This window comes from Hypanus sabinus, chromosome 6 (assembly GCF_030144855.1).
Source record: "Hypanus sabinus isolate sHypSab1 chromosome 6, sHypSab1.hap1, whole genome shotgun sequence".
In the NCBI taxonomy this organism is placed as follows: domain Eukaryota; kingdom Metazoa; phylum Chordata; class Chondrichthyes; order Myliobatiformes; family Dasyatidae; genus Hypanus; species Hypanus sabinus.
The window spans coordinates 1856655-1878869 of record NC_082711.1 but is presented as its reverse complement, the minus strand read 5'-3'; the positions used below and the strand labels follow the sequence as shown (position 1 = coordinate 1878869).

At 54.4% G+C, this 22215-nt stretch overlaps 2 protein-coding genes across 9 annotated transcripts in view; one reads left to right on the top strand and one right to left on the bottom strand.

Annotated features, from left to right (window-relative positions):
- Window positions 1–22215, bottom strand: part of scrib (scribble planar cell polarity protein) — a 349859-nt gene that overhangs the window by 149764 nt on the left and 177880 nt on the right. For all 8 annotated transcript variants that reach the window (XM_059971535.1, XM_059971528.1, XM_059971533.1 and 5 more), the window contains 4 exons: window positions 12189–12278; window positions 10815–10892; window positions 7680–7991; window positions 7209–7289 (listed from right to left, as the gene is read on the bottom strand). In XM_059971535.1, the coding sequence (XP_059827518.1) occupies window positions 7209–7289; window positions 7680–7991; window positions 10815–10892; window positions 12189–12278 (561 nt within the window). The remainder of the gene's footprint in view (window positions 1–7208; window positions 7290–7679; window positions 7992–10814; window positions 10893–12188; window positions 12279–22215) is intronic.
- On the top strand, window positions 17995–18961 carry LOC132394949 (uncharacterized). The gene is made up of 2 exons (XM_059971297.1): window positions 17995–18750; window positions 18836–18961. The coding sequence occupies exon 1, from the start codon at window positions 18144–18146 to the stop codon at window positions 18744–18746; it is 603 nt and encodes a 200-aa protein (XP_059827280.1). The 5' UTR covers window positions 17995–18143; the 3' UTR covers window positions 18747–18750; window positions 18836–18961.

The following is a 22215-nucleotide window of genomic DNA, read 5'->3' as shown; positions in this document are numbered from 1 at the left end:
CCCCTCCCACAAGCACACCCAATTCACTCCACAGTCCCTCTCACAGTGCAGACCCTTCCATAGGACAGAAGCACTCAACATCAGCACAATACCTGACTCACTGCGCAGTCACTCCACAGTCCCTCTCACAGTGCAGACCCTTCCATAGGACAGAAGCACTCAACATCAGCACAATACCTGACTCACTGCGCAGTCACTCCACAGCATAGACCCATGATCTTACGTTGTACAAGACATAAGAGCAGAATTAGTCTTTTCAGCCCTTCCAGTCTGTTCCGCCATTTCATCATGACTGATCCTGGATTCCACTCAACCCCATACACCTGCCTTTTCACCTTATTTTTTTAATGCCCTGACCGATCAGGAAACTATAAACTTTCGCCTTAATCACACCCACGGACTTGGCCTCCACTGCAGTCTGTGGCAGAGCATTCCACAGATTCTCTACTCTCTGGCTAAAAAAAAATCCTCTTTACCTTTGTTCTAAAAGTCCGCCCCTTAATTCTGACGCTGTGCCCTCTAGCTCTGGATACCCTCACCACAGGAAACATCCTTGCCACATCCACCCTATCTAGTCCTTTCAACATTCAGTAGGTTTCAATAAGATTCCTCCCACATTCTTCAAAATTCAAGTCAGTACAGGCCTAAAGCTGCCAAAAGCTCATCACATTCCCGGAATTATCCTTGCGATCCTTCTCAATATTCTCTCCAACGAGCCTTCTCCCCATTTAGGTAATAACCCACACTATTGTTCCTTTTACCATAAGACATCAGAGCAGAATTAGGCCATCTGGCCCATTGAGTCTGCTCCACCATTCAATCATTGCTGATCCTTTTTTTAAAATCTCCTCCTCAACCAATCCTCGGCCTTCTCCCCAAAACTTTTGGTGCTATGTCCAAATGTTGACCCCTCCCACAGCAGTCAAGCTCCCACAGGTCAGACCCTTCCCACAGAGCAGTCCACTCATAAGGGGAGGCTGGACTATCCTGGGACATCTCTGTAGCAGCAGAGTCTGATGGGAGACCTGGGAGAGAATTATACAATTATGAGAGATTAGAAAAGTAAAGAGAGTCTTCTTCCCAGGATAACTTTAAATAGAGAGGGGTAAAGTTTATAGGACATACGAGGACAAGTATAGACTGCTGCAGAGACTAAGTCATTGGCTATACTTAAAGCGGAGTTGATAGGTTCTGGATTTGTAATGACGTCAAAGATTACGAGGAGGAGGCAAGAGAATGGAGTTGGCGGGGATAATAAATAAGCCATGATAGAAATATGGAGCAGATTTAATGGGGCAAATGGACTAATTCTGCTCCCTACTCATGGTATATCACTTTATAAATGTTGAGTGGTAGGTGCCTGGAATGTACCAGACAGGCACTTTAACAGGCAAGACATGTCCAGTGGGACTCCCGTCCGCACTATGCAGCCCAAGGGGAAACAATATACACAGAGACCCCTCCCCACACTGTTGGTCCCTGAGGGAGAGATCCATGAAACCCCTCCCCACACTGCTGACCCTGAGAGAGAGGAGATCCATGAGACCCCTCCCCACATTGCTGACCCCTGAGGGAGACGATATCCAGAGACCCCTCCCCACATTGCTGACCCCTGAGGGAGAAGATACCCACAGAGACCCCTCCCCACATTGCTGACCCCTGAGGGAGAGGATATCCACAGAGACCCCTCCCCACATTGCTGACCCCGAGGGAGAGGATATCCACAGAGACCCCTCCCCACATTGCTGACCCCGAGGGAGAGGATATCCACAGAGACCCCTCCCCACATTGCTGACTCCTGAGGGAGAGGAGATCCATGAGACCCCTCCCCACATTGCTGACCCCGAGGGAGAGGATATCCACAGAGACCCCTCCCCACATTGCTGATCCCGAGGGAGAGGATATCCACAGAGACCCCTCCCCACATTGCTGACCCCTGAGGGAGAGGATATCCTCAGAGACCCCTCCCCACATTGCTGACTCCTGAGGGAGAGGATATCCACAGAGACCCCTCCCCACATTGCTGACCCCTGAGGGAGAGGAGATCCATGAGACCCCTCCCCACACTGCTGACCCTGAGGGAGAGGAGATCCATGAGACCCCTCCCCACACTGCTGACCCTGAGGGAGAGGATATCCACAGAGACCCCTCCCCACACTGCTGACCCTGAGGGAGAGGATATCCACAGACCCCTCCCCACATTGCTGACTCCTGAGGGAGAGGAGATCCATGAGACCCCTCCCCACACTGCTGACCCTGAGGGAGAGGAGATCCATGAGACCCCTCCCCACACTGCTGACCCTGAGGGAGAGGATATCCACAGAGACCCCTCCCCACACTGCTGACCCTGAGGGAGAGGATATCCACAGAGACCCCTCCCCACATTGCTGACTCCTGAGGGAGAGGAGATCCATGAGACCCCTCCCCACACTGCTGACCCTGAGGGAGAGGAGATCCATGAGACCCCTCCCCACACTGCTGACCCTGAGGGAGAGGATATCCACAGAGACCCCTCCCCACACTGCCGACCCTGAGGGAGAGGATATCCATAGAGACCTCTCCCCACACTACTGACTCCTGAGGGGGGTGGACATACAGGCTGTAGCTGACCCCAGGGACCTGCATGTACAAACTGGAACCACCCACAGCCCGGGAGGGTTAGTACCAGCAGATAAGGGCTCATGAGAGGGTTACAGAAGGCAATGGCAGAGAACAGACAGAAGCCACCACTGACCACACAGTAACCGGGCTTACCAGCAGCCGTTGACCTGTTAACCCATGCTGTTAACCAGGGCAGCGGATTCACTTCAGAAACCCACCACCACAGAGATTTCAGGCACTCAGTTACATGCAGGTGAGGGGCAAGGAAGGGATTGGGTCCATCACTGTGCACAGGACTAACGAGCAAACACGCGGGGCATGGCTGAAACGGAAAGTATGTAGTCGTTACTCAGAACGGGAGAGAGCTCTCGGACAAAAGGGATCATCACTGGATATCAGAGCGGCACCAGACAGGCAGGGAGAAGGACAATCTCATCCAGCACGCCTACACCATCCTGTCGCACCCACCTACACCGTCCCATCACACACCTACACTATCTCCACCCTACACCGACTCGTCACACCCACCTACACCGACCCGTCACACCCACCTACACCGTCCCGTCACATCCAACTACACCGTCCCGTCACTCTCACCTACACCGTCCCGTCACACACCTACACTATCTCCACCCTACACCGACTCGTCACACCCACCTACACCGACCCGTCACACCCACCTACACCGTCCCGTCACACCCACCTACACCGTCCCGTCACACGCACCTACACCGTCCCGTCACTCTCACCTACACCGTCCAATCGCACACCTACACTGTCTCCAAACCTACACCGACCCGTCACACCCACCTACACCGACCCGTCACACCCACCTACACCGTCCCGTCACATCCAACTACACCGTCCCGTCACACGCACCTACACCGTCCCGTCACATCCAACTACACCGTCCCGTCACATCCACCTACACCGTCCCGTCCCACGCACCTACACCGTCCCGTCGCATCCACCTACACCGTCCCGTCGCACCCACCTACACCGTCCCGTCGCACCCACCTACACCGTCCCATCACACACCTACACTATCTCCACCCTACACCGACTCGTCACACCCACCTACACCGACCCGTCACACCCACCTACACCGTCCCGTCACATCCAACTACACCGTCCCGTCACTCTCACCTACACAGTCCCGTCACTCTCACCTACACCGTCCAATCGCACACCTACACTGTCTCCACACCTACACCAACCCGTCATACCCACCTACACCGTCCCGTCCCACGCACCTACACCGTCCCGTCGCACCCACCTACACCGTCCCATCACACACCTACACTATCTCCACCCTACACCGACTCGTCACACCCTACACCGACCCGTCACACCCACCTACACCGTCCCGTCACATCCAACTACACCATCCCTTCACACGCACCTACACCGTCCCGTCACATCCAACTACACCGTCCCGTCACACGCACCTACACCGTCCCGTCACTCTCACCTACACCGTCCAATCGCACACCTACACTGTCTCCACACCTACACCAACCCGTCATACCCACCTACACCGTCCCGTCACACCTACCTACACTGTCCCGTCGCACCCACCTACACCGTCCCGTCGCACCCACCTACACCGTCCCATCACACACCTACACTATCTCCACCCTACACCGACTCGTCACACCCACCTACACCGTCCCGTCGCACCCACCTACACCGTCCCGTCCCACGCACCTACACCGTCCCGTCGCATCCACCTACACCGTCCCGTCGCATCCACCTACACCGTCCCGTCGCACCCACCTACACCGTCCCGTCGCATCCACCTACACCGTCCCGTCGCACCCACCTACACCGTCCCGTCACTCTCACCTACACCGTCCCGTTGCACCCATCTACACCGTCCCGTCGCACCCACCTACACCGTCCCGTCACACCCACCTACACCGTCCCGTCGCACCCACCTACACCGTCCCGTCGCACCCACCTACACCGTCCCGTCGCACCCACCTACACCGTCCCGTCGCACCCACCTACACCGTCCCGTCGCACCCACCTACACCGTCCCGTCGCACCCATCTACACCGTCCCGTCGCACCCATCTACACCGTCCCGTCACTCTCACCTACACCGTCCCGTCGCACCCACCTACACCGTCCCGTCGCACCCACCTACACCGTCCCGTCGCACCCACCTACACCGTCCCGTCGCACCCACCTACACCGTCCCGTCGCACCCACCTACACCGTCCCGTCGCACCCACCTACACCGACCCGTCGCACCCACCTACACCGTCCCGTCGCACCCACCTACACCGCCCCGTCGCACCCACCTACACCGTCCCGTCGCACCCACCTACACCGTCCCGTCGCACCCACCTACACCGTCCCGTCGCATCCACCTACACCGTCCCGTCGCACCCACCTACACCGTCCCGTCGCACCCACCTACACCGTCCCGTCGCACCCACCTACACCGTCCCGTCGCACCCACCTACACCGTCCCGTCACACACCTACACCGTCCCGTCGCATCCACCTACACCGTCCCGTCGCATCCACCTACACCGTCCCGTCACTCTCACCTACACCGTCCCGTCACACACCTACACTGTCCCGTCGCACCCACCTACACTGTCCCGTCACACACCTACACCGTCCCGTCGCATCCACCTACACCGTCCCGTCACACACCTACACCGTCCCGTCGCACCCACCTACACCGTCCCGTCGCATCCACCTACACTGTCCCGTCACACACCTACACCGTCCCGTCGCATCCACCTACACTGTCCCGTCACACACCTACACCGTCCCGTCGCATCCACCTACACCGTCCCGTCACACACCTACACCGTCCCGTCGCACCCATCAACACCGTCCCGTCGCACCCACCTACACCGTCCCGTCGCATCCACCTACACCGTCCCGTCGCACCCATCAACACCGTCCCGTCGCACCCATCAACACCGTCCCGTCGCACCCACCTACACCGTCCCGTCACACACCTACACCGTCCCGTCGCACCCACCTACACCGTCCCGTCGCACCCACCTACACCGTCCCGTCGCACCCACCTACACCGTCCCGTCGCACCCACCTACACCGTCCCGTCGCACCCACCTACACCGTCCCGTCGCACCCACCTACACCGTCCCGTCGCACCCACCTACACCGTCCCGTCCCACCCACCTACACCGTCCCGTCGCACCCACCTACACCGTCCCGTCCCACCCACCTACACCGTCCCGTCGCACCCACCTACACCGTCCCGTCCCACCCACCTACACCGTCCCGTCGCACCCACCTACACCGTCCCGTCGCACCCACCTACACCGTCCCGTCACACACCTACACCGTCCCGTCGCACCCACCTACACCGTCCCGTCACACACCTACACCGTCCCGTCGCACCCACCTACACCGTCCCGTCACACACCTACACCGTCCCGTCGCACCCACCTACACCGTCCCGTCACACACCTACACCGTCCCGTCGCACCCACCTACACCGTCCCGTCGCACCCACCTACACCGTCCCGTCGCACCCACCTACACCGTCCCGTCGCACCCACCTACACCGTCCCGTCGCACCCACCTACACCGTCCCGTCGCACCCACCTACACCGTCCCGTCGCACCCACCTACACCGTCCCGTCGCACCCACCTACACCGTCCCGTCACACACCTACACCGTCCCGTCGCACCCACCTACACCGTCCCGTCGCACCCACCTACACCGTCCCGTCACATCCACCTACACCGTCCCGTCACATCCACCTACACCGTCCCGTCGCATCCACCTACACCGTCCCGTCACACACCTACACCGTCCTGCCGCACGCACCTACACCGTCCAATTGCACACCTACACTGTCTCCACACCTACACCAACCCGTCATACCCACCTACACCGTCCCGTCACACCTACCTACACTGTCCCGTCGCATCCACCTACACCATCCCGTCGCACACCTACACTGTCTCCACACCTACATCAACCCGTCATACCCACCTATACCGTCCCATCGCACACACTTACACCAGCCCATCGCACACACCTACAGAGTCCCCTCAAATACCAACATCGTCCCGTCACACAGCTAAACTGACCTGTCACACAAACTTACCCCGCTGCAATACCCCATCACATATATCCCCTACACCGTCCCATCACACGTACCTCCCTGCACTACTGATACACATACCCCTCCACTGTCCCGTAACAAAACCTTCTGCACTGTCCTATCACACACACCCACAGCACCCCATCACATATCCTAACACCGTCCTGTCATATGCTTCCCACACACCTTCCCTTCACAACTCCCGCATTGTCATGTCATGTCACCCTTCCCGCGCACTGTCCATTCACACGTGTCCCGTACACTGCACCAACACACCCCTCCCTAAAATAAGAAGCATTAAGTTTACAGCTTCCTGTTACCCTCCGAAGGGAGTTTGGAGAAAGCTGTTCACCTGCCTGGGTTGTCGGCTGGTGGGTGGAGAGAGCAGGGCTGGGGAGGGGGTTGGGAAAGGTGGGGTGGTGGTGTTGGGGGAGGTGTGGGGGTGTAGGTGGAGGTGCAGTGGGGTGGGGGGCTGTTGGGAGCATCCAGACAGCAGCACACTCACTTACCGAGATCACCCGGTCACCAACGCGCAGGATCCCGTCTCTGTGAGCACAGCCCCCTTCTGCCAATCGTGAGATAAAGATCGCCTGGAACACATACCACCCACATTACACACACGACATCCGCCTCACGCCACATAAAAACAATGCCAATGTCACGCATGCTGCCTGTGTCTTTCACACAGCCAGCAATACACACCAAGTTACACACAAACACATACTGGCCATCTTAAACATGCATCGACATAGCTACATACACACACACCCCTACACAGAAAGACCACATCGCACACACGCACCCTCTATGTAGATTCACACACGGCCGGCTTTACAACATCTTACACACGTTTTATACATACAGCCCAGGTTACACGCTGGACTCATGTTACATGTACCGCCTGCATATGTACTGGCCCACGCACACACACACACACAGCCACAGCCATACACACAGTGTCTGCAGGCAGAGGGACTGACCGTGTCTCCTGCTTTGTAGGGAGTGGAGCCCTTGCCACCGGCAATGCTGAAACCCAGGCCACGCTCATCACGGACCAGGCACGTGGAGAACCGCTCACAGAGGCCCCCGGCCATCTCCTCTGCCCACCTGCGTGCACCCCGCCGCTCCCGGGGAGCGTAGTCATCCTCGGGCCGCAGCGGCGTGACAGTGATAGCATTCTCTGGCTCCACCATCCTCTCGCGCAAGACCGCCATGGTCACCAGGCCCCCCGCGCTCCGCAGCGCCTCCACGGCCTGGTGGTGCTCCGCGTCCTGCAGCCGTACGCCGTTCACCTGCCCAAGATGGCACACACTTAGTGGTATCAGACCAGGGCACCGGCACCCGTCCGCACTCTCCAACCCCTCACTGCTCTCCCAAGGACGGAACCAACACTCAGCCTATGTGCTTCACAGGGGGAAGTGGTAAGTGGGTTCAAGCTACTGAGCTGCGATGGAAGGCTGGATCACAAGGGATCCAGGGACAGATGGCTAATTGCATGTTGGTAGAAAGCAGAGGGTGAAGGTGGAAGATTGCTTCTTGACTGCAGCCCCGTGACTACTGGTGTGCCCCAGGGGTCCTTACTGGGTCTATTGTTTGTCATCTGCATGACCCATCTAGATGAGGATGTACAAGTGCTGGGCTTATGCATTTGCAGATAACTCTAAATGAGGTGATGTTGTTGACAGTGAAGGTGCATTTACAGAGGGATCTTGATCAAGCAATGGCAGCAATGGCAGAAGGAATGTGATTGGCATTTGTGAAAGGGTTTGCACTTTGGAAAGGCTAAAAAGGGTAGGACGTTCACAGTGAAAAGCAGAGCGACAACAGAGGGTGCTACAAATATAAGTACATGGTTCCCTGGAAGTGGAGTCACAGTAGACAAGATGGTGAAAAAGACTTTTGTTACACTGGCCTTCTTCAGTCCTGCTGATCATTGGGTGTATTTAAAGCGGAGGTTGATGAGTTCTTAATTAATCAGGGCTTCAGAATTTATGGGGAGAAGGCAGGAGAATGGGTTTGAGAGGGATGATCAATCTGCTCCTATTGTCTTACTATAGGTGATGGTTAGCTCACAACCTGCCACAGACCCAGTCCAGGAGCAGTGTCCTTCACAAAATGGTGTTGTAGAAAAGCATTATCCATCAGAGATCCTCACCACCCAGGCCGTGCTCTCCTCTCACTGCTACCATCAGGTAGAAGGTACAAATGCCTCGGGACTCACACCACCAGGTTCAAAAACAGTTACTACCCCTCAATCATCAGGCTCTTGAAAAGAGGGGGATAACTACATTCATTCTACTTCCGGTGTTCCTACAAATGATGGTTTCACTTTCAGGACATTTATCTTGTTATTTTATGCTCATTATTTATTTTTATTTATTTATATTTGCATTTGCACAGCTTGTTGTTCATGGATCCTGTTTATAGTTACTGCTCCTTGGACTTGCTAAGTATGATCACAGAAAAGGAATCCCAGGGTTGCATGTGGTGACACATATGCACTCTGATAGTAAATTTTACTTTGAACAATGAATATACCCAGCCACCTCAGTCAATGGTGGTGATCCCAAACCACCTGGCGATGGACATAAAGTCCCCACCCCTGGCACATCCTCTGCCCTCGCTGCTTTCCAAATGGTGGCTAATGTGGAGGAGCTCCTGCTGAGGGGAGAGGGCGTGACTGATAACCAGGGAGAGGTTTATTTGCCCATTTCACCAGGTACCCTGAGACTTCATGGGGTTGCTGTTGTCAGCAGTGAGATTTCTCACCCCTTGTTGGACCCCACCCTTCCTTTGGTGAAAATACAGCACCACCCTGAGATCATATTACTAGAGCACTGCCTTTCAGTTTAGACGGGATCAGATGCCAAGAGTTATGTTTGTAAAGGGGGTACCTTCTTTTTCATTGTTACTGTGTATATTACTCAGAATGGCTTCTTTGTTTTGTTAAAAGTAGGAATTTTTTTTGTTGCAAGAGAGTGCTGGAAGCTTGTTTGGGTTAAAATTTACTGATAAGGAGAATTGTATTCCTTTGTTAACCAACTGGGATTAATGTTGTTCTTTCTTCTGAGTCTGTAAACTATTGTTGGCGGGCTTTTGGGAGATCAGCGTGAGGGGGTGAGAGAGGACATGAGACTGTAAACTGGGCGAGGAATGGACCTCGGGTGGTGGGGGGGGGGGGGTCCAAGGACAGGAGGTACCCCGAGGAGAGGAGACGAAGATAGATGTGATTGGATGGATTGGATGGTCCTGAGCTGCGAGTCGAGGAGTTCGGAGAGGGTCGAATGGTGGCCAGAAGACTTCAATAATTGAGCTCCAACGGTTGTGCATGAAGTGGTTTGGACTTTGATAAGTTTGGCGCCTTTTGCTTTTTCTTTTTCTTTCATATATATTGTATTGTCTAGTACTCTTTTAGTTTTAGTAAACTCTTTAAAGTGTATTCCGTAACGGTATCTGGTGTGAGTTTGATTTTGTGTGTGTACGCACGGCATAATCTTGATTCCTACAGCCCCTGCGTGTACGGGAGGTGGGGTGGTGAGTGGCTGGATCTCCTTTTCCCCTAGACATGTACCAGCCTGTTGGGTAAGTGTTACATGTTTTTCTCTGGAGTGGCAGAGGCTGAGGGAAGACCGGATTGAAGGCAATGAAACTGCAGGAAGGCAGACATAGAGTGGGGATGGGGTATCTTATCTGCAGAGTTAAAATCTCCAATGCCAGAAGACATGCATGAATAGGAAGTTGAGGGCAGTTAGTTCAAAGGAACTCAGCCCAAAACATCTCCATAAGTGCTGCCTGCATTCCTGAGTTCCTCCAGCATTTTGTGTGTGCTGCTCAAGATTTCCAACATCTGCAGAATCTTTTGTTTCTGGTGGGTGCCTAGAAGGTGCTGACAGAGTGGCGGTGGACACAGATACAATCGAGGTGTTTCGGAGTCACATGGATGTGCAGAGAATGGAGGCATATTGGTTTTGTTGGACATTTGATGGCTAGTTTAAAACCCAACACAGCACCACGGGGCTGAAGGATCAGTTCCTGTGCTCCAAGTTCAAGCACACACATCCCTCCTAATGCGAGTGGGAGCCTGCAGGACAGATCTGGCATTGGATTAGACTTACCTCCAGCAGCTTATCTCCAACTCGGACCCCAGCCTGAGCTGCCGGACCCTCCTCTGACACTCGGGAAATAAAGATTCCCTGAAAGACACAAACATGTGATTAGAATTTCTCCAGCTGAGAATGAAGCCAGTTCCTCAACACTGACTGGGAACACAATCCCTCACACAGAGACAGAACGCAGATGCCCATCGTACAAACACCCACCCACACTGGGGACGTACAGTGTCATTGGCCCACATTAACACACCTGCAGTAGGTAGCTGTGAAGATAGACAGAGTAAGCAGGAGGGGGGAGTACAGAGGGGAGGGGTAGAAAGGGAATGGGTCAGACAGGCAGAAGGGGAAAGGGGAAGATTGAGAGGGTAGAAGGAAAATGGGAAGATAAAAAGGGAGAGAAGGGGCAGAGGGAGAGAGGGAAGATGGAGCAGCTGGGTGAAAGGAAGTGGAGGAACTACACAGTTGGGGAGGGCCGAAAGGGACTGGGGTGAGGGGATACAAAAGATGGGAGGAGGGGGGACAGGGAGACGGGAAAGTAGACGGGTGGGAAAGGGACAAGGAGATGGGGATGCAGACGGGAGGGCAGGGGAACAGGGAGATAGGGATGCAGACTGGAGGGGAGGGGAACACTGAAACGAGGATGCAGATGGGAGGGGAGGGGAACAGGGAGACGAGGATGCAGACGGGCGCGGAGGGGATAGAGACATGGAGGGCAAATGAAGGGAAAGGCAGAAGATTAGAGGGACAGAGATATCAAGGTTGGGGTGGGAGGACTGCTGGTGGAGAGCAGGTAATGAGGGTTCAAAAGACAGGACAAGTGGTGGAGAAGAGATGGAGGGTGGCAACAGAAGGTGGGGCAGGGTGTGGAGTGGAATGCGGACGCAGGGAGAGGAGTTGAGACAGAGAGGCGGGAGGGGAGCTGGAACGGAGGGGCGGGAGAGGAGGGGAGGGGAGCTGTAACAGAGGGACGGGAGGGGAGTTGGGACAGAAGGGGAGTTGGGACGGAGGGATGGGAGGGGAGCTGGAACAGAGGGGCGGGAGGGGAGCTGTAACAGAGGGACGGGAGGGGAGCTGTAACAGAGGGACGGGAGGGGAGGGGAGTTGAGACTGAGGAATGGGAGGGGAGGGGAGTTGAGACTGAGGAATGGGAGGGGAGGGGAGTTGAGACAGAGGGACGAGAGGGGAGGGGAGTTGAGACAGAGGGACGGGAGGGGAGGGGAGTTGAGACAGAGGGACGGGAGGGGAGTTGAGACAGAGGGACGGGAGGGGAGTTGAGGCAGAGGGACAGGAGGGGAGGGGAGTTGGCACAGGGGTTGAGGAGGAGAGTGGGGATTGAGGAGGTGAGTGGGGGTGGAGAAGGGATTGGGGTAGCATTACCTCATCCTCGCCCTTGTAGGGTGTTGACCCCTTGCCACCAGCGATGCTGATACCCAGTCCTCCAGTGAGCCGGTGAATGGTCAGGGTCAGCTATGAGTACAAGGGCAACAGGTCAGTGCAGACCCTCTCACACTTACGCACACCTCACACTTTTGAGTACTGCTAGGTTCTTTGTGTAAGAATGGATGCGTTGGCATTGGACGTGATCCTGAGGAGGCACTCGAGAATGATTCCAGGAATGAACGGATTAACATATAAGGAGTGTTTCATGGCTCTGGGCCTGTACTCGCTGGAATCCAGAAGAATAAGGGAAGAGCTCATTGAAACCTATTGAATGTAGAAAGGTCTCCGTAGAGCGGATGTGGAGAGGATGTTCCCTATGGTGGAGGAGTCTAAGACCAGAGGACACAGCTTCAGAATAGAGGAATGTCCATTCAGAATGGAGATGAGGAGGTTTTTTTTAGCCAGGTGGTGAGTGTGTGCAATTCATTGCCACAGACAGCTGTGGAGGCTAAATTGGTGGGTGTATTTCAAGTGAAGGCTAATGGGTTCTTGCACAAATAGGGTATTAAAGTTATCGTGATCATGGAGTTGAGAGGGATAAGAAATCAGCCACAATGAAATGATGAAGCAGTCTTGATGGGGTGAATGGTCTAATTCTGCTCCACTGTCTTATGATTTCACACACACACAACCCCCGCACCCCCGTGACAGGGAGCCACTCACATGTATTAAATCACAGTAAGTTGACACCCCCAGCCAAAAAGACACACATGAAAGTTAGGCTGTTGCTCACTGACAGTTAACAGTGACTGACCCAATTAACTACCTGTCCTCACCCCTTCACCTCCAGCAGCCACTCATCCCTGGCTCCAGCCTTGCTGAGGGAGATTGGAGTGAGGACAGAGGTCCAGCATTGCCAACACCCCCTGCATCACTCTCCTTCATCCCAAGAGCAGCCAGCGCTGTTCACCCACACCTATCATGATTCCGAGGTGGAGTGGCAGTTCGACCAGCACTTGAGCAAATCACTCCGTCACACAGCCCCACCTCCTCAGCTCACAGGGCACAGAGCAATCTGACAGGGCAAACACGAGGAATGCACAGTGTGCAGAGTTGGTAACTCCCAGATAGCACAAAAGCATGTCTGGTGTCAGAACAGTGGCCGTTCCCAGGTCAGTGCCTGGAACGGTCAATACAGTCATAGAAAAGTACAGTATGGCACAGAAACAGGTTCTTTCGCCCATCTATTCCATGCCAAAACCACTGAAACTGCCTACTCCCTTCAGCATGCACTGCACCAAGGTCTCCCATACCCCTACATCCATTTTAAAGGTGTATAAGATGATGAGAGGCATTGATCGTGTGGACAGTCAGAGGCTTTTTCCCATTTCAGGCTAACACCAGAGGGCACATTTTTAAGGTGCTTGGAAGTAGGTACAGAGGAGATGTCGGGGTAAGTTTTTTATGCAGAGAGTGGTGAATGTGTGGAATGGGCTGCCGGCAACGGTGGTGGAGGCGGATACGATGGGATCTTTTAAGAGACTCCTAGACAGGTACATGGAGCTTTTCAAAATTAAGTACATGTTCGGCACAGTATTGTGGGCCAAAGGGCCCAGATTGTGCTGTAGTGTTTCTGTGTTTCTATGTACTTATCCAAACTTCTCTTAAACATTCAAATTCAGCTCCCAAGCACCACAGTGCTGGCAGCTCATTACATGACCCTCTGAATGAAGAAGTAACCCCTCATGTTCCCTTTAAACCTCTCACCTTTCACACTTAAACATGACCTCCGGTTTTAGTCCCATCCAACTTCAGTGGAAAAAGACAACTTGCATTTACCCTATCTACACCACTCATAACTTCCATCAAATCCCTTCCCAATCTTAGTGACGGGGATGGTAAAGGTCCGGTCCAGGATCGGTGTCCAGTACCTGGACAATTTCTGGGACAGTCAGTGTCCGGGATGGTAGCAGTCTGATTCTGTGTCAGTGTCAAGGGTGGTTAGTGTCCATTCAAATGAGGGTATCTAGGACAGTCAATGTACGGAACAGGAACAGTGTAAGGGACAGTTCGTGTTCTGTCCAGGGTCAGCGTCTGGTCCACGGTCAGAGTACATTACAATCACCAGTCAGTCCGGGGTCAGAGTACGGAACAGTCACCGTTCAGTCCGGGGTCAGAGTACGGAACAGTCACCGTTCAGTCCGGGTTCAGAGTACGGAACAGTCACCGTTCAGTCCGGGGTCAGAGTACGGAACAGTCACCGTTCAGTCCGGGGTCAGAGTACGGAACAGTCGCCGTTCAGTCCGGGGTCACAGTACGGAACAGTCAACGTTCAGTCCACGGTCAGAGTACGGAACAGTGACCGTTCAATCCACGGTCAGAGTACGGAACAGTCGCCGTTCAGTCCGGGGTCAGAGTACGGAACAGTCACCGTTCAGTCCGGGGTCAGAGTACGGAACAGTCGCCGTTCAGTCCATGGTCAGAGTACGGAACAGTCGCCGTTCAGTCCGGGGTCAGAGTACGGAACAGTCACCGGTCAGTCCCGGGTCAGAGTACGGAACCGTCACCGGTCAGTCCGGGGTCAGAGTACGGAACAGTCGCCGTTCAGTCCATGGTCAGAGTACGGAACAGTCGCCGTTCAGTCCATGGTCAGAGTACGGAACAGTCGCCGTTCAGTCCGGGGTCAGAGTACGGAACAGTCACCGGTCAGTCCGGGGTCAGAGTACGGAACAGTCGCCGTTCAGTCCACGGTCAGAGTACGGAACAGTGACCGTTCAATCCACGGTCAGAGTACGGAACAGTCGCCGTTCAGTCCGGGGTCAGAGTACGGAACAGTCGCCGTTCAGTCCGGGGTCAGAGTACGGAACAGTCGCCGTTCAGTCCGGGGTCAGAGTACGGAACAGTCGCCGTTCAGTCCGGGGTCAGAGTACGGAACAGTCGCCGTTCAGTCCGGGGTCAGAGTACGGAACAGTCGCCGTTCAGTCCAGGGTCAGAGTACGGAACAGTCGCCGTTCAGTCCAGGGTCAGAGTACGGAACAGTCACCGGTCAGTCCGGGGTCAGAGTACGGAACAGTCGCCGTTCAGTCCAGGGTCAGAGTACGGAACAGTCGCCGTTCAGTCCAGGGTCAGAGTACGGAACAGTCGCCGTTCAGTCCGGGGTCAGAGTACGGAACAGTCACCGGTCAGTCCGGGGTCAGAGTACGGAACAGTCGCCGTTCAGTCCAGGGTCAGAGTACGGAACCGTCACCGGTCAGTCCGGGGTCAGAGTACTGAACAGTCACCGGTCAGTCGGGGGTCAGAGTACAGAACAGTCGCCATTCAGTCCGGGTTCAGAGTACGGAACAGTGACCGTTCAATCCACGGTCAGAGTACGGAACCGTCACCGGTCAGTCCGGGGTCAGAGTACTGAACAGTCGCCATTCAGTCCGGGTTCAGAGTACGGAACAGTCACCGGTCAGTCCGGGGTCAGTCTCTGGCCACATTTTATGCTTTGAGAGGGGCTGCATCAGGGGTGCCCCATGTCAGGACAGTTGTACTCAGCTTGCAGGGAGCCATTTCTGTGCCTTCTCTGCAAGAGATTAACGGGTTTGGATCTGCACGAACCAGACAGGAGGTTGTCCTGTCGGCTTACGCCAATGATATCTTCATTACGGTCATCATCCTGGTTGACTTACAGAAGATACGAGACTGCCAGCAGATCTTCTCAGCTGCTTCATCAGCAAGGGTCAAACGGCTTCCTGGTAGGTCATTGGCAGGTGGACCATACCAAAGGGGCTGAGCACCATGCACCTCCTCTACTGAGCTCAACGGAGGAGGCCTGGGAAGCGAACTGGCTGGATCTGGAGATGAACATTTCTGCCTGGCTGGGGCACTGGCCAAGCCTGTTTCGTACAATCTCGCACTGGGGTAGAGCTTTTGTTATCAGTCAGCTGCTTTCCTCCATAGTCTGGTACTGGCTCTCTGCATTTGTCCCACCCAAGATGTTCGTGTCTAGACCCAGAAGAGGCTGGTGGGCTTCTTCTGGGGCAATAGAGAGCGCTGGGTTTCTGCAGTTGTCCTGAGCCTTCCGATCAGGAGGGCAGCCAGTCCTTGGTGTGCGTGCGTGACTCCCTGCCTCAGGACCCGACAGTGATACCTATACTGTGCCCACCCTGAGGTGGTACACGCTGGCGATGTACTTTCATGTCTGTACTGTGTCCAGCCTCCAAGGTGGCACGCACTGTTGACACATTTTCTCCACCGGGGTCACTGCCTACAGGAGGATGAATGGATCCTGGCAGGCAGTGGCAGCCGTGCCATTCTGAGGGAACTACCCTGCTCTGAGGTGACTGGATAGATGTGTATAAGATGATGAGAGGCACTGATCGTGTGGATAGTCAGAGGCTTTTTCCCAGGGTTGAAATGGCTAGCAGCAGAAGGCACAGTTTTCAGGTGCTTGAAAGTCAGTACAGAGATGATATCAGGGGTAAGTTTTTTTTAACACAGAGTGGTGAGTATGTGGAATGGGCTGCTGGCGACGGTGGTGGAGGCGGATTTAATAGAGTCTTTTAAGAGACTCCCGGATAGGAGTATGGAGCTTAGAAAAATAGAGGGCTATGTGTAACCCTAGGTAATTTCTCAGGTAAGGACATGTACGGCACAGTTTTGTGGGCTGAAGGGCATGTATGGTGCTGTAGGTTTTCTATATTTCTATATAACAGAGCAACAATTAGTGGTAAGTTAGAGGATTGGGAAGCTTTTAAAAACCAACAGAAGGCAACTAAAAGAAAACATTAAAAAAGTAAATACGGAATCCAAAAATAAGTTGGCCAATAATATTAAAGAGGAAAACAAAAGCTCTTTCAATTACATAAAGGTCAAAAAAGAGGCAAGAGTGGATATCAGACCGCTGGAAAACAATTCTGGAGAAGCAGTAATGGGGACAAGGAGAAGACTGAACAAGTATTTTGCATCAGTCTTTGGTGTGGAAGACACGAGAAGTATAGTGGAAGTTCCAGATGTCAATGGTCATGAAGTATATGAAGTTACCAGAACTAGGGAGAAGGTTATTGGAAACCTAGTCTATATGTAGAGAAGTCAAATGGACCAGATGCTATACACCCCAGGGTTCCGAAAGTGGTGGCTAAGAGATTGTGGGACATTAAAAATTATCTTTCTACAAATACGAGAGGTTCCTGAAGACTAGAAAATTGCAAAAGTCATTTCACTCTTCATGAAGGGAGAGAGGCAGAAGAAAGAAAATTATAGACCAGTTAGTCTGACCTCAGCGGTTGGGGAAATAGTTGAGTCGATGGGATGTGGTTATGGGGTACTTGGAGGCACATGATAAAATAGGCTGTAGTCAGCAGCGTTTCCTCAAGGGAAAATCTTGTTAGACGAAACTGTTGGAATTCATTGAAGTGCAGAGTACCCCTCTGGCTATCACTCTAAACGATAGGTCGGGGGTCGGCAACCTGCGGCTCCCGAGCCATTTGTGGCTCTTTCACCTCTGTGCTGCGGCTCCCTGTGGCTTTGGGAAATAATTGGTCAGTATTTAATTAAAATGTATTTTATGTTAGTTTGTTAGCTTTTGAAATGTAATTATGGTGATCTTGTACAACCTAAGTGTAGCGACACATTTCCTGCCACATCCGAAACGGCTCACAATTAGCCAGCATTCCGGCTAAGGGAGATAGCCTACGGGGGTTTGTGAGTACGCGTCTTTTGCAGCATCTGCGTCCATGGGGGCTGGGTTGAGGGAGGCTTAAAAGCAAGGCTGTTTAGTTCGAATAAAGCTATCTTTGACTGCAGTTTACTGACACCGCTACAACGTGTTTTTATCGCTGGCTGTCCAGACGGAAGGTGCTGAAACGCTTTGTCGCGTGTCTGGAAGAAGTGAAAACTTTCCTGGGCAGCAAAGGGCTCACCTTTCCTGAGCTGGAACAGCCAGAGTGGCTGGAAAAGCTACACTTCATGGTAGACATGACAGCGCACCTGAACATGCTGAACACAGCTCTTCAGGGGAAAGGACGTACAGCCCTGCACATGTCGGAGGATGTCTTGGCATTCGAGCGCAAGTTGACAGTGCTTGCCAGAGATTTACAGAAAGGCACTTTGTCTCACTTCCCCAATTTGAGAGAGTTCAAACAAGGTCACGACATGATAATTTCGGAGTATTTACATTCTGCAATCATCGCAATGCAAACATCGTTTGGGAAACGCTTCTGTGAGTTCAGAGAGGAAAAAAACACATTATCCTTCCCGGTCACTCCCCTAAGCATCGATCCATCCCTACTGAATACGACTGCATTGTCAGGTGTGAGTCAACCTGATCTTGAGATGGAACTGGCCGACATAGCCGACAAAGACATATGGGTGTCCAAGTTTAGACGCTTGACAGCAGACCTTGAAGATGTTGCCCGTCAGAAGGCCGTTCTTGCTCAGAAACACAAATGGAGTGATATTGAAAACCTCACAGATGACAGCTTGCGATCCTGTGTAAAGATGAAGGTGACATCATACAGCCCTGATGTGCAGACGCTGTGCGCTGAGGTCCAGGAGCAGAAATCCCATTAACCAAGTATGATAAATATTTTAATTGCCTATTATTTTACTTATATTCATATTTTTTCATTGTTCAGTGAAATAGTCCTTTCATTTTTCAGGATGACAGCTGGCTGACGTTATTTTTGGTTTGCTGCTGGCGGAAAATTTAAGTTCGGCGTTTTTCATAAATACAAGAAGGACTCAAATAGACATTGAGTATTTTACTTAAAAGTAACTTTCAACCCAACGTCTTTTTTTCGGAGTTCAAAATGTTTTTGTTGCATGCAGAAATGTAATTTCGTTTTCTCTGCAGGAGTTCATCAATTTCATAAATGCAACACATTATAGTTTGTTTATACATAGCATAAAGGCAAAAAAAACGTTGTATGCAGTGTTATTTCATTTTAAATGTCAAACGGGTTTTGCGGCTCCCAGTGTTTTCTTTTCTGTGGGAAACGGGTCCAAGTGGCTCTTTCAGTGGTAAAGGTTGCTGACCCCTGCGATAGGTATATCACTTTGGACACTGTTGGGGGGCATAAGCAAACAGAAGAAAGTCACACTGAAGCGGTGTGCTACAAGCAGCGCTAAAATTACGACACGGAGTCGGTAACTGCAGTCGAAGGAAAAACTTTATTCGAAAACTTCAGCCTCACTTTTAAGCCTCTGTCAACCGGCCCCCCATGGCGAAGAGGCTCCAAAGCTCTGTGCTCGCAAACCCCCGTAGGCTATCTAATTGTGAGTCGGTTCGCATACGCTAGGAAATGAGCCGCCACATAACCCCCCCCCCAGAACCGGCGATACACCCCCCAATGTCCACAGCCTGGGCCAGAACCTGCTTGGGAGGTCGGCCTCTGCGCCGAGGCGCCGGAAACTCGGCCGGTTGCGCCAGGTCCACATGGGCCGGCTTGAGGCGGTCCACCGTGAAAACCTCCTCCTTCCCCCCAACGTCCAGCACGAACGTGGACCCGTTGTTCCGGAGCACCGTAAACGGCCCCTCGTATGGCCGCTGCAGCGGCGGCCGATGCCCGCCCCTTCGTACAAACACAAACTTACAGTTCCGTAGGTCTTTGGGTACGCAGGTCGGGTGCCGCCCATGCTGTGAAGTGGGTATGGGGGCCAGGTTACCGAGCTTCTCGCGAAGTCTGCCCAGGACTGCTGCGGGAGCTTCCTCTTGCCCCCTTGGGGCTGGTAGGAACTCCCCGGGGACGGCCAGGGGCGCGCCGTATACCAACTCGGCCGACGAGGCGTGCAGGTCGTCCTTGGGCGCTGTGCGAATGCCGAGTAGGACCCAGGGAAGCTCGTCCGCCCAGTTGGCTCCTCGCAGGCGGGCCATGAGGGCCGACTTCAGGTGACGGTGGAAACGCTCCACTAGCCCGTTCGACTGTGGGTGGTAGGCAGTGGTGTGGTGCAGCTGAGTCCCCAAAAGGCTGGCCATAGCTGACCACAGGCTGGAGGTGAACTGGGCGCCTCTGTCGGAGGTAATGTGGGCTGGTACACCAAAGCGGGATATCCAGGTGGCGAGCAGGGCTCGGGCGCAAGATTCGGAGGTGGTGTCGGTGAGCGGGACCGCCTCTGGCCATCTTGTGAACCGGTCCACGATAGTCAGGAGGTAACGCGCTCCGCGCGACACTGGCAGGGGGCCCACGATATCCACATGAATGTGGTCGAAACGCCGGTGGGCGGGATGGAACTGCTGCGGTGGGGCTTTGGTGTGCCGCTGCACCTTGGCCGTCTGGCAGTGCATGCACGTTCTGGCCCATTCACTGACCTGTTTGCGGAGTCCGTGCCAAACGAACCTGCTGGAAACCATCCGGACAGTTGTCCGGATGGAGGGATGCGCCAAGTTATGAATGGAGTCGAAAACACGTCGCCGCCAGGCTGCGGGGACGACCGGACGGGGCCGGCCGGTGGCGACGTCACAGAGTAGGGTCCTCTCACCTGGGCCCACGGGGAAGTCCTGGAGCTGCAAACCAGAGACTGCAGTCCTGTAACTCGGAATCTCCTCATCTACCTGCTGTGCCTCTGCCAGTGCCTCAAAGTCTACCCCTTGGGAAAGGGCATGAACGGTAGGGCAAGAGAGCGCATCCGCCACGACATTGTCCTTACCCGAGACGTGCCGGACATCCGTTGTGTATTCAGAGATGTAGGACAGGTGGCGTTGCTGGCGGGATGACCAGGGGTCGGATGCTTTCGTAAACGCAAAGGTAAGCGGTTTGTGGTCCGTGAACGCGGTGAAGGGCCGACCTTCTAGGAAGTACCTGAAATGCCGGATTGCCAGGTAGAGCGCCAACAGTTCCCGGTCAAAAGCACTGTACTTGAGCTCGGGTGGCCGCAGGTGTTTGCTGAAAAACGCCAGGGGTTGCCAGCGACCTGCGATGAGCTGCTCCAGCACCCCACCGACTGCCGTGTTTGATGCGTCCACTGTGAGGGCGGTAGGGGTGTCCATTCTGGGATGTACTAGCATTGCGGCGTCAGCCAAAGCTTCCTTCGTTTGAACGAAAGCGGCGGCGGACTCCTCGTCCCAGGTAATGTCCTTGCTCGGACCCGACATCAGGGCGAACAGGGGGCGCATGATCCGGGCAGCTGAAGGGAGGAAGCGGCGGTAGAAATTGACCATACCTACGAATTCCTGAAGGCCTTTGATCGTGGTGGGTCGGGGGAAGTGGCGGACCGCATCTACCTTAGCGGGCAGAGGGGTTGCCCCGTCTTTAGTAATCCTGTGGCCCAGGAAGTCAATGGTATCAAGTCCGAACTGGCATTTGGCAGGGTTGATTGTAAGACCGTACTCACTCAGTCGGGCGCAGAGTTGACGGAGGTGGGACAGATGCTCCTGACGACTGCCGCTGGCTATGAGGATGTCATCCAAATAGATGAACGCGAAGTCCAGGTCCCGTCCCACCGCGTCCATTAACCGCTGGAACGTCTGTGCGGCATTCTTCAGGCCGAACGGCATGCGGAGGAACTCGAAGAGGCCAAACGGGGTGATGAGAGCCGTTTTGGGGACGTCGTCAGGATGCATCGGGATTTGATGGTACCCTCGGACAAGGTCGACCTTGGAGAAGATCCGGGCGCCGTGCAGGTTTGCCGCAAAGTCCTGAATGTGCGGCACAGGGTAGCGGTCCGGTGTGGTAGCCTCGTTCAGCCTGCGGTAGTCGCCGCACGGTCTCCAGCCCCCCGTCGCTTTGGGCACCATGTGCAGGGGGGAAGCCCAGGGGCTGTCGGACCGCCGGATGATCCCCAATTCCTCCATTCTCTGGAACTCCTCCTTCGCCAGTCGGAGCTTGTCCGGGGGAAGCCGCCGAGCACGGGCATGGAGGGGTGGTCCCTGTGTCGGGATGTGGTGCTGTACGCCGTGCCTGGGCATGGCTGCTGTGAACTGCGGTGCCAGAACCGATGGGAACTCCGCCAGGACCCTGGTGAAGTTGTTGTCGGACAGCGTGATGGAGCCGAGGTGAGGGGCTGGCAACTGGGCCGCGCCCAGGGAGAACGTCTGAAAGGT

Excerpts from the sequence above, each read along its gene's own strand:
- LOC132394949 (XM_059971297.1), top strand. The coding sequence starts at position 18,144 with ATGGTAGACATGACAGCGCACCTGAACATGCTGAACACAGCTCTTCAG.